The following is a 12,873-nucleotide window of genomic DNA, read 5'->3' as shown; positions in this document are numbered from 1 at the left end:
CCTTGCTCGGCTTCGTCCATTTTTTTCTGCTGCCCCTTATGCCTGGAACGCTCTTCCAGAACATTTGAGAACTACAAGTTCAACCACAGCTTTTAAAGCTCAGCTAAAAACTTTTCTTTTTCCTAAAGCTTTTAAAACTTGATTTTGTTCTGACTTTATACTGTTAGTTCTACCCTACCCAGTGCCTGTTTACCCTACCCTGTGCCTGTTTGCATTCTCTTCCCCTCCTTATTGTTTCATTATGGTTTTATTAGAATGTAAGCCTATGCGGCAGGGTCTTGCTATTTACTGTTTTACTCTGTACAGCACCATGTACATTGATGGTGCTATATAAATAAATAAATAAATAAATAAATAAATAAATAATAATAATAATAAGCAAAATCAACTCAGTATGGCTCTCATCTCCTATGTTACTATCAAGGGATCTAGCAAGTGCAAAATCAATTGTGAAACAGAGGTTGCTCGACAGATATGCAAGACCTTCAGAGTGCTGCTAGGGGACCATCCTCCCCACAGTCCTCAGGCCTACCAGTCTCCTTTTGCAAAGACGGGATACCTGCGCTGGTTAACAATTCCCAAATACAGGAGAGCATTCTCACCAGCCAGACTTAACGTCCTTCCCTCTAAACTTTTAGATGGCAGATACAACAAAATCCCACTGCTCAACAGATGCTGTCCCTGTAAAAATACCGAGGTGGAAACCATATCACATGTGTTACTGTTCCGTAGATTTTATCAAGGGGCTAGGAATGATCTTCTGAACCCCATTTTACAACCTTTTCCTGGTCACCCAACTGAATACCTAATGTCTCTATTACTTGGCCATTTCTATTAGATCCTCTCTGATTACTTGTCTTTTTAATAGCTAACTGTACACTCAGTCCTTTTGTATGTAACTTTTGTTGGAATGGTCTATTGACTGCAATAAAATTGTTGTTGTTGTTGTTGTTGTTGATGCCACTTACTATACCTCTTTTGAATTTAACAGTGTACACTTCGGCATCTTTCCCCAGTAGTCATCATCCGGAATAAGTTTATCATCAACTAGACGGTAAATGCAATTTGTTTCTATTATTGCTGCTTCATAAATTTCATCTTCTTCTGGTCTTCCAGCAGCTGGAAAGAAAACAGAAGCATCACCAATGCAGCACCAGCATTTTAAGTTGGAAGAAGCCATTCAAGATGCAGAAAACAAAAGCTTCCTTACACTGGTAACTTGTCTGGCCACCAAGAAGTTTCCAGAAGTCCTTGGCTGCATGAGTGTGGGTATTGATTCCCTCCTCTATAGTCTGCACATACGGCGCTCGGCAGCCAACTTCTCGCTTTGTCTGAATCAGAGTGGCTAGTTCTGAAGCCTAAGAAATTGAACAGGATTAGCTGAAAACGTTGGTGGGACAATAGCTCAGTCGAGAAGAGAGGGAAAGAATGGATGCATTTTGTATTTTCATTGGGCAAACAATGCTGAACACAGAAACGATGCCAGATACATATAGGGTGCTTTGTCCCCGTTTAAATATGAATTTATCCCATTTAATTTCAGAAGCCAAAAAGGACATCCTGCTATTTAAACCAATTTTTCTGCTTGAATGTCGATTATTTCCCCCAAAATGATTTCCTGTGCCCAGCTGAAAGGTTTTGCAATTTAGTATCTATCATATCAGGGTGTTTTTTTTTGGGGGGGGGAGTTACAAAGTGGGAGAATATTCCTGCCATGTTTTACATGATGAGCAGTCATCTACTTCTTGTTTTATCCAGCTCATGTCATTCTGTGTCCTGACCACGGTTGAACTGCCACAGAAACAAATGACAGAAAAGGAGGCACGTAGTTACGGGAACTCGATATTTCAGAGCACTAACCTTTGCTTTTTCTATAACATTTGCAAACTCCCCGACCCACAGGAAGCAGTAATGAGGGGTAAGTAACAGGAAGCAGTCGCCACTGTTAAGTGATGAAGCCCTTGGTTCGACTAATCTTGTTTGAACATGTCTTCTTCCTACAGAGAGAGAAAACCCCAGACTAAATCCTAAAAATAACCACTGGAGACAAGTTCCGGGTTTGATTATTCCGAAATGAAAACCTCTCTCTCAGATAAATATTCCATTCCTCCAATGTCAATTTATGTAAGAGGAGGGTTAATGTAATAGAGAATTCATGTACAGGAAGAAAAAAGCTGCTTGATGGAGCAACTTCATATGAGGACAAGTTACAATGCTTGGAGCTTTTTAGTTTTAGAAAAAAGTGAGTAAGAAGGAGCATTATAGAGATTTACAACATTAGGCATGGTGTAGGGAAAGTCACATAATACTAGAACCCAAGATCATCCCATGAATCTGCATGGTGGGAAATTCGAGACTGACAAAAGGAAGTACTTCTTCACACAGTACATAATAAACTTTGGAATTTGCTACCACAAGGTGTGGTGATGGCTACCAACCTGGAAGGTTTTAAAGTATTTAATAGAGGCTATCAATGGCTATTAGGCAGGATGGTTATATGCTATTTCTAGGATAAGAGGCAGCATGCCTCTGAATTCCAGTTGCTGGGGAACAACCACAGGAGAGGACCCCTCCTCTTATATCCTACTTGTGGGATTTCTGTAGGTATCTGGTTGGCCACAGAATACTAGACTAGTTAGCCCTTTGGTATGATCCAGCAGGACTCTTCTTATGAGTGGTATCTAATATGAGTTTAACTTAAGCCCCATTCATTTCAATGGGTCAACTCTAAGGAGAATTAAGATTGGATCTAACCCTATGTTCTTATGTTTTATCCTAGCTGCTCTGCCTTTATGCTCTACTTCAAGTATCCCTATGCACTATTTCCATATATGTTTTAATGGTATGTTTTCTGTAATTAATTCAATGTATTGATTCCCTGTTGAAACAATTTGTATTTTTCTCTTTCTGGTCAATTGACTGCAAATAAAGATGATGATGATGATGATGATGATGATGATGATGATGATGATGATGGAAGTAAAAGCAACAACAAGGGTGAACGGCCACCAAAAAAATTCTATTTACAAACTTACTTTAATTCCTCCAACCCTGATTCATCCAGTGATAATTTTTTAAACATTTCAGCTTGCTATACGTGGTCGAAGCAGCTAAAAACACTGGCAAACATTTGTCTTGACTCCTGCTGTAATAGTTTGCTGCGGGCACAGGGTTCAAACACGCACTCAGTGGCTACCAAGGATGTTTTCTCTATTGGAATTAATGAGGATCTCCCACACTTGCAGGTAGCACAGCTTGGACATTGGAAGTAGAGGGAATGATGGATTTTGTCTTATTTGCCATCAGATTTGTACTTCAGTATGTGATGCTGCATTGCATAGCAAGTTGTACAAGGCCCTGGAACTGAAGCTCAAATATACAGCAGTCCCACGTCATATTTCTTTCACCTCTGCTCATATTTATTTGCTTGCACACTAGGTATCTTGCTTACATATTTGATATGAGAACTGGTGTAGTGTAATGGTCAGTGTTTGGGCCAGTCATTGACTCTTAGCCTCACCTACCTCACAGGGTTGTTGTGAGGATATAATGGAGAGCCGACTTGAGTTCCTTGCAAGAGGAAAAAATGTGGGATATAAATGTAACAATAATAATAAAAACATTCACCCAAGGTTAGCCATGAAGCTCACTGGCTGACCTTGGGTTTCTCTCTTTCTCAGCCATACCTCACTGGGTTGTTGTGAGGACAAATGGGAAAGAGAACCATGTAGACTGCCTTGAGCTTCTTGGAGGAAGGGTAGAATATAAATAACCTAAATTAAATTCCTTATCCATAACTCATTGTATGTTTTACTGTCTTTTGTTTTCTGGGATCAAGATCAGACCCTTCTGTTCGTACTATGGTTAACTCAAAGAAAGCCCTGATCCAGACTGAACAATCAAGATCTATCAACATTTAATTTTGGAACCTCTCTCAGTACATGAATGTTGTTGTTCCCCAGTATAAGGAGATGTTGGAAGAGGCAGGAAAGACAAGCCAGGAAAGATTAGTTTCTTTCCTCCCTCTGTCTTGCCTTTTCCACCCATGACAAATTAATCATTGGTCCCCATGTATATGTTGCATTTTCAATTAGTTTTAAAAAATAGTATTTAGAGCTCTTTCACATACCTTTGATCTGCAAGAGCATCAGCTTTTTATATGGCACCGCACTGTTGTTTGAGTTCTGTTCTGTTAGATTGACACTACGCAGATTAACACTGCTGAAGTTCTCCTTACTTGCTAAGCCAGCAAGTGCTACTTCTGAGAAATTTGAGTTTGCAGACACTTAAGACAGATGAAGTAACAAAAGACAGACAGACAGACAGAAAGAAAAAACAAGAGAAAAAGAAAAAAGAAAGCCACACACAAAAAAACAACAAAGAAACTACATTATGTTTCATTTCCATATTTTATTTAGCTTTTCTTTTCATGCATGGCTCATTTCCAACTTTTTGTTTTGTTGTTGCTGCTGAAAGAGACAACAAAAAACAGGTTGAGCTCAAATTACTCACTAATCTGAAGAACCTTACATTTCCAGGAGGAACATTCCAACAGAGTGATGAAAAATGGAAACAATTAACTAATTTTATTTAGAGTAGTAATTCTAAATATCTATAAGGATCATTGGCACAATAGTTACTCAATTGTTGCAAGGGATCCAGATACGTTAGCAGCTATGTTGCAGGGGAAAAAATTACATTTTCCCAGAATTTATGTCACAATATTTTCTTATCCAGAAAATGAAGAATTTCTCCTCACTCCCGGCTAAGCCCATGATAATGATGATAATAAGGAATGTACGTTTGTATGAGTGGTATGGCTCCTATTGCATAACTGCCATGATAGCGCTGGTGATGACTGACAATCCATTCAGCCAGCCTGTACCATTCTGTTCGTTATTTAAAAATATGCTTTTAGGCATTGCCTGTATATATCAAGCTGATAAAACACTGAAAATGAGTCTTGCATCCACCTGCTCAAACCTTGCACCTCCCCTTGCATACTTGGCTTCAGCACAGATACTGCAGGTTTAAACTGTGTTTAAACCACAGTTTCCTGTTACATTCGAGCTGGGAAACTATGGTTTAATCGTGGGAAGCTGTGGTTTAGACAAGTCATTGTATCAGCACCAAGGTCAGGTGCGTGAAGGGAGGAGCAAGGATAGAGGGTGCAGGCATATCCCTTGTTCTCATGGAGATAAATAATGTTTCATTGGTTTGGGATTATGATGACTGAACAAAGCCCATAATGTACCTTTTATGGGGATACTCTGGCAGCACAGTTACTCTTCAAAATCAAACCATGAATCCTTAGAACACTGCATTGTAGTTGCTTGTTGGAAGCAGGGTAGAAAGCAGCCCTGGGACTTACTTTTTTCAACTTTCATCCGCTTTGACTCCATGAAGGCCACATTTAGCCTTTGCTCTGTGTACTCATGAAGAATGTCCTCTCTTGCTGCTAGCATTTTTAAAGGGTTCCTGGAAGCCTGGACTCTGCGCATAGGCCTCACGGCACGCTTGTGCTCTGCTACTGAGGAAATTAACCTGAGAAGCAAAAGATCTTCACAGTTAACCTCGACATTATCAGCATCTCATCAAATACTTCATGCAGCCTTTTCTGTAGGAAACTGACCTCTACCTTGGAATATATTAGCCAGTGTTCAAACTGCTACTCTCCTAGGACCTCCCCTTCGATCCTTGTTACTACTGTGACAATGGTTTTACATGAGAGTATCATATTTGAATAAAATCATCTCCTAGCCCTTCCATGCTTACAGAGAGAGAAGTAGGAACAATGTGACTCCACTCCAGCCTTAAAGCAGGGGAGCAAAACCTGTGAGGCCCCTCAGTTCGGTCCATGCTGCCTCTTGGGGTTCCTCCAAGCTCCAACACACATGGAGGTAACTCCTTGGAGGGGATCCCCACTATTCTCTCCACTCTCAGGACTTGCAGGTGCTTTCCCCCCAACAATCCTGCTGCCTGTCATCCCTACTGTTGGGCATTTCTACATGAGGCTTTTATCCCGCAACTTTACTGAGGCTTTTGCTTCCAGATTCTTTGCGGGATTCAGATCAGCTCTTTCATATGTGTGTCCCCGCCCCCTCTTTCTTTCTTTCTTTCTTTCTTTCTTTCTTTCTTTCTTTCTTTCTTTCTTTCTTTCTTTCTCTACCTTTCTATATGTTTGATTATACAACCACAAGATGGTGATATGGATACAGTGGAATTGCACAAATACATGAGACTTCTCAATTAGGGATTTATGGACTGTGCAAAATCTATCCCATCTGTGTTTCATAATCGTCAGTTGCCCTTCATTCCATAATCTGCTCATCGACATAATTGGATTTTGTTTCTGAATTTATGCAAATTCGCACGTTCCCAAATTCATCCAAAATGAGCAAATTCCCCTAAAATATGCATTTTCACACTTTAGCCTATGGGGTTAATATGCAATTTGGGCATTTTTTTTCATATTATCCTATGATGAAATTTGCGCAAAATTCCCAAAGGTTAGGAAAATGGTCTCAGGTCTGCTGTGGAATTTGTGGGTTAGATTCATACAAATCTGAACTGATTTGCTTCTGTTGCAGATTTCTCAGACATCCTTACTCTCTACCTTCCATTTCTAAATAATACCAGACTTTCCTTGTTAGGGGAAAAAAGTGGTAATACTTGCAAAGCACGGGAGAGACCCTAGAGGAAGACAACGTCATGTAAAGGACCCACAAACTACCATGAGTGAGCAATCATGAGCACATAATAAAAGCCTCATGTACAAAGGCTTGTTATCTAGAATTTCGGAGATAGCGGCAAGGATGGGAGGTGGCAGGATTGGGACTTATCTGCATGCGGTGGGGGGGACAGTGGCCACAAGGGAAGAAAAAAAGGGATGATGTCAAAGGGCAGAGGCACAAGCTCTGGTGTCATCCAGCCCATGGGGCAATTTGGCCCTCCACCCCAAAACAGTTCTGAACCCCAGTCTTAAAGCACGGACGCCACAAGTGGCATTGGCACTGGATATTTTGACATATTTCGAGAGGCTATTCATTGATTTGGCTATGGCATGGAGTCAGACATACGTGCTCTGCTGCATGTTCCTCTGCTCAGCAAAACTAGAGGCAAAATTGGTTTGTGGTGGTGTTGGGGAGAGGTGAATTATCTATAATTGTAGTTATTGCATACTACAATGACACGGTCTTATAACTTGGGACCTGAGCTGCACATTTTTAAATGTAAGAAGATTAAAGTGCTCACTTCGGTGCATCAGGGTCAAATATGGCATCGAAGTCCTCATCCAGCTCCAAAGGCAAGGAAGAAGTGGGGTAATTCATGCAACGATAAAATTTGGAAAATGTTTCTTCATCGTCTAACTTCATCACTTCTTTCACAGATTTTCCCGTGACAGTCAGTACTGTTTCTTGCATTCCGCCAACTACAGGGGAAAAAACACACCCGGTATCTAGAACAATATTGTATACTGCTGATAGTGTCTAAATTTTAAACGTCTATCCTTGAGAAGGAGTATGTATGCACTTTTTCACCCCTGTATTTTTAACTTTTGCTGTACACCATTGCTGGATGCTGTCTTGCTTTTTGTTATATGGGTGGGATAACCAACTCAGTTATACCTTTGCTGCCACGACGTACTGTAAAATTACCCCCTATTTTGAGACTCTGACCTACCCATGGCTTGCTGAAGCTCTCATTAAGAGATGACCGGAGTGGGGGATCTACAGCATGGCCTTGAACACACATGATTTAGCTACTTTGCTGAAGATATTGATTTGCCTGTATTGGAGTCTACCTGAGAATGCCAGGTATGTTACTCTGAGCTCAAAAATGGAAGAAAGACAGCATATAAATGCTGTAATTGTACTATTTAAATATTGGGGAGCAAAGTTATTCAGCCAGTGTCCTGAACTAAGCAAAACTATTGCTAAATGACAAAAGTAGTAGAAGTAGGAGGGTAAATGAAAATAAAACTAATGTGGTAAAATGGTACAGACCTTTGTTGTTCAGCCTTCCCAAGAAAGTTTCCAGTTTATCCAACTTCATATCCGATTCTAACTGCATATCTGGCCTAGCTTCAATTTCTAAACAAAATAAGAATGGAAAGAGTCATTTTGATTTTCTTTTTTTTAAAGATAAGTGTAAGTGTTCTCATTAGGCATCACACTTTTTAATGGCCCACCTTCCAGAGGTTTTGAGATGGGTGTTGTTGACTTCAGTCTGTTGCAGAAAGGGGATGCCACTGGAGTTATAGCTGTAGGTGATGCTAAACCTGCAAAGTAAGCAGATGTTCAGTTTCACATCAAACAATGGATGCTTCCACAACTACCAAATTAACATGTTTGAATATTTTACCTGGGAATCTCTCTCTCTATACTCACTGTCAAATAAATATATGCATGGAACATTTCAAGCAATTACAAAAGATTGGTGTAGGTCCACATTTTGCAGGAGATCAACAAACTTGTCAAGACCCTTTTCTGTCCAGATTTTGCATTTGCCAAAATCCCTGAAGAAAGCTAGAAAAATTAAGTCTCCAATTCTAGTTCTGTTCCCTCCATCCACCCACACTTATTAGGTGACTTGGGTAGCTTTTGCATAGATGGATGAAAGAGGTGGTTGCAGAGGAAGGATAATACCACATTTTTGTCAAACACAGACACAGGGGGAAAAGGTTAGGAAATCCTTGCTGGAGGGATGATTTATTGCGATAAATCCTCAGAAACATATTCTCTTCTTAGGGCAATCGAGTCAATGCTACCTTATATTTCACCAGTGGTTTTTCAAACGTTCCTCCTTCAGGGAACAGTTTGCACTTCAATGTGCAATTCAGGTGTTCTCTACCTGAATAGGGCACACACGGGATGGGAGGGAGTGCTTCTGTTCCACTGCATCCATCACCATCTTCATTGCATCCATCACCATCTACCTGTAGAGGGGGGCTGCCTGAAGAGGAGAGTCTCCACGTGAGCCAGAATGCTCAATATTCTGGCTCACATGGAAATCTTCCATGAATACATCAGGCTCTTCTCTTCAGACAGTCTACATCCACAAGTATAGGGCGACAAAGGAGAAGGGCACTCTTTCTCCTTAAGTGTTTGCCCTATTCAGGTACAGAACACCTGAACAGGGCTAAGGAATCCCTACATATCTGACCTAGAACTCCAGTGTACTGCAAAGGATTCTGGGGCATGTTCTAGACAGAACACACAGTCCATCCACATGGATCACTGTTTATAGGCCTATGGGTTCCCACCACAAAACTGCTTACACTTCCCTGCAGTAGTGTAGCGCAGAAAAAACAATAGCAGCAGGCAAACTGTCTTTCAGGGAAGTTTGCCTACCATTACAGTGGGCAAATGTTCAATTCCATGGTTTCCAGGCATTCAGACTCAAAGCAACTGTCCAGACCATTCATCTTCAGGCATATTCAATTTCTATCATTTGCAGAACATAAATCACCACATGCAAGTTTAACCATTTGGTGGACTGAAGGCAACCAACTAGGGGAACATGGGTGGGAAGGTTCTATTGCACTCATGTCCTGCTTGCTGATCCCTGGTTGACAGCTGGTTGGCCACTGAGTGAACAGAATGCTGGACTAGATGGACTCTTGGTCTGATCCAGCAGGGCTCTTCTTATATTATTTCATTCTTAGTTCCCTCCTCTACACTCTCATCTAGGTCAATATGAGATCCCCACTCCCAACCCACAAGACTGTTTCATTGTTCTGAATAGAAAAGTCCATTTTCAAATGTACCCAAGGACGAAAATCAAGTTTCAGCAGTCAGAAAAGATAAAAGCATTTCCTACTGACCAGAAGGATACTCATTGATTAAGTATGCTAACAAGATGTGATCAGAACACAGTTTGGTTGCTCAGTTCTTAGAGAGGCATACTTTGATTTCTAGTTTACAAGGGATCCAATTTTTTACACCAAGGAATTAAACATACGGTCAGCTTCAGAATACAAACAATCTGCTATTAGTGCTATATCCTACCGTGCTTTTAATATCATTGAAAATAGCTGTACAAATAATGTAGGGAGAAATGAAAATGAGCAGCTTCTAGAAATTAAAATAACTGAATGTTCCTTGGCAAATCCTTCTATGCTTGCTTTTCACTGACAGTTTTTTTAATCGAAGTACAAGAGATGGATAAATTACTGACCTTTCTTTACCATTCTGCCAGCAACAGTGAACTGGGTGGAGTCATTAGCTGCTCCTTTACCCCGCGCTTTCCAAGCTTCTTCTCGAACACTTATCAATTGCTTTCTTTCTTCAATTGTCATTTGACTTTCACAGGTATCTGACATCCTCTGCTTTTACAAACAGAAAGAGGCGACAATTAAAAAAGCCTGCAATAGGACAATTATATGGAACACACAACCTCCCCTGAGCCCTTTAAATGTCCCAGTGTCTCACAGCTATTGCTTTGATACCTTTTAAGCTATTGTTAGATGGCATTTCCATCCATGATACACCTTTGGCCAAACCTTGTTTGCTTTCATTGCAGGATTCGAAAAGTGCAACACTTTATGTGGCTTTTTTGTAAAGTTTGTTGACAGGACAACAGGGTATGCTGCATGAACATTTTGTGAACCGCCCAGAGAGCTCCGGCAATTGGGCGGTATAGAAATGTAAGAAATAAATAAATAATGACATGTCCTTCAATAATCTTGCAAAATGCACCAGTTCATAGTTAACACTATTGACACGCAAAATGAAGATAGTTCTGTGATTTTTTTTAAAAAAAACCTATTAAATTTGTTTCCATACAATCCTAGGAAGCATGGATGTATCATATTGCCATTTCAAGTATCCCCCCCCCTCTCCCCCAGCTGAATTTATTGTGCTGTGGATTATCTCTCCCTCCAGAAGCACTTGCATTTTTGTTTTCAAAAGCTAAAAGAGAGAAGGAGCTAAAAGACACAAACATCTAAACACTACTCACTGATACAGTTTGCACATAACGGTGGCAAGTTGTGGGTTAATTACAAGGGGCAGTTGTGTTGCTGTCCGAGCAGCCTGATCTTAAGTTGATCCATTATGTATGAACACAGATACTTTGGTTGTTCATGGGTAAAACAACTCAAAGTGGACCTATGGTTAGTTGTTAGTTGTTAATTAACCCATGGTTTGTCACTTATTTGAAAAGCTTGGGAGAGGGTATAATAAAAAGGGGGAAGGGAACTCAATTTGTACTATGATATGCTAGCTCAATTTGAAGAGTCAAATAGATTTTGGTTAGCTATATTGAGAAAATACAAACTGCTCTGTATTTATTTCATGATAGAAAATTAATTTATGGGCAACAGCATTATGTCTACAAAGGCAAGTAGCAAATCATATGCACATATAAAAGTGTCTTCTACAGAGTCAGATCACTGGTCCATCTAGCTAGTATTGGCTACTCTGACTGGCAAGAGCTGTCCAGGATTGCAGGCAGAGCTCTCTCCCTTTCCCCCATCACTTGCTACCTGGTCCTTTTATCTAGAGATGCCAGTGATTGAATCTGCAACCTTATTCATGAACAACAAATGCTGTTCCACAGAGCCATGGCGTCTCACTCCACCACCAAAGGACTGCTTACCCACTGTGACCTCATCAGTTTCACTTTATTTACACATTATTATTATTATTATTATTATTATTATTATTATTATTATTATTATTATTCACATTTATAGACTCCCCCATAGTTGAAGCTCTCTGGGCAGTTTACAAAGATTAAAAACATCGAACATTTAAAAACCAATATACACAATTTAAAAGCATAAAAAGCATAAAAACGGAATACATATCATCTATCCAGGGGTCAGTTAAAAACAACAACAACTCAACATATGCTATTAAATGCCTGGGAAAAGAGAAAAGTCTTGACCTGGCGCTGAAAAGATGGCGCCAGGCGAGCCTCGTCAGGGAGATAGTTCTGCTGCTGTTGTTATTGTTGTTGTTGTTGTTGTTGTTGTTGTTGTTGTTGTTGTTATTATTATTATTATTATTATTATTATTAATATAACACCAGCTATGTACAGAATAAAACAAAACAAGATAGCCTGCCATATGGCTTACATTCTAAAAACATAGTAACAGAAAGGACAGGGAGGGGGAAAGCCAGCCGGGGTGGGGGACCTTAAAATTAAAATATAGGCTGGTATGATCACGCTACGGTTGATAAGTTATTGAAAAAAGAAACGTTTTCAAGTAAGATTTAAAAACTGAAATCGACATTGCAGTTTGCAGATGCACTGGAAGAGAATTCCAGGCATAGGGGGCAGTGAGCGAGGATGAGCGAGAGATGTGGAAACTCGTTGGCAGGTATGAGACATAGTGTTATGGGAGCAAAGGGCACGAGCAGGACAGTATAGTGGAATAAGGGATGAGAGGTAGGGAGGAGCCAAATCATAACAGGCTTTAAAAGTCAGAAGAAGAAGCTTGTATTGGATTCTATAAGAAATAGGAAGCCAGTGGAAGGATTTTAGAAGTGGAGTGATGTGATCAAAACGACAAGCCAGAAAAATAACCTTAGCTGCAGAATGATGAATGGAAACCAATGGGGAAAGATGAGAAGAAGGAAGACCGGTCAACAAAAGATTACAATAATCCAGGCGAGAAATAACCAATGCGTGAACAAGAGTCTTGGCAGAAGAAACCGATAGGAATGGACGAATTCTAGGGCCACCACTGAAAAACCCCTCTCCCTTGTTGCCATCCTCCGAGCTTCCCTATGCCTATAATGGGATTCAACCTTAATTGCATGCACACATGCGAAGGTTACATGTATTCTCAAACTTTATTACCTGTTCTTCCCACCTGATTTCTCTATATGAATATACACAGCACAGGAAATATGGCTGGCACT

General features: G+C 40.3%; 1 protein-coding gene across 5 annotated transcripts in view; it reads right to left on the bottom strand.

Annotated features, from left to right (window-relative positions):
• Positions 1-12,873, bottom strand: part of SVIL (supervillin) — a 133,108-nt gene that overhangs the window by 24,838 nt on the left and 95,397 nt on the right. For all 5 annotated transcript variants that reach the window (XM_063125207.1, XM_063125196.1, XM_063125217.1 and 2 more), the window contains 9 exons: positions 10,180-10,330; positions 8,192-8,281; positions 8,007-8,093; positions 7,255-7,432; positions 5,372-5,544; positions 4,130-4,285; positions 1,861-1,997; positions 1,211-1,358; positions 974-1,119 (listed from right to left, as the gene is read on the bottom strand). In XM_063125207.1, the coding sequence (XP_062981277.1) occupies positions 974-1,119; positions 1,211-1,358; positions 1,861-1,997; positions 4,130-4,285; positions 5,372-5,544; positions 7,255-7,432; positions 8,007-8,093; positions 8,192-8,281; positions 10,180-10,330 (1,266 nt within the window). The remainder of the gene's footprint in view (positions 1-973; positions 1,120-1,210; positions 1,359-1,860; positions 1,998-4,129; positions 4,286-5,371; positions 5,545-7,254; positions 7,433-8,006; positions 8,094-8,191; positions 8,282-10,179; positions 10,331-12,873) is intronic.

This window comes from Elgaria multicarinata, chromosome 1 (assembly GCF_023053635.1).
Source record: "Elgaria multicarinata webbii isolate HBS135686 ecotype San Diego chromosome 1, rElgMul1.1.pri, whole genome shotgun sequence".
NCBI classification, from domain to species: Eukaryota; Metazoa; Chordata; class Lepidosauria; order Squamata; family Anguidae; genus Elgaria; species Elgaria multicarinata.
The sequence above is the reverse complement of the archived record's forward strand: the minus strand, read 5'-3'. Positions and strand labels throughout refer to the sequence as shown.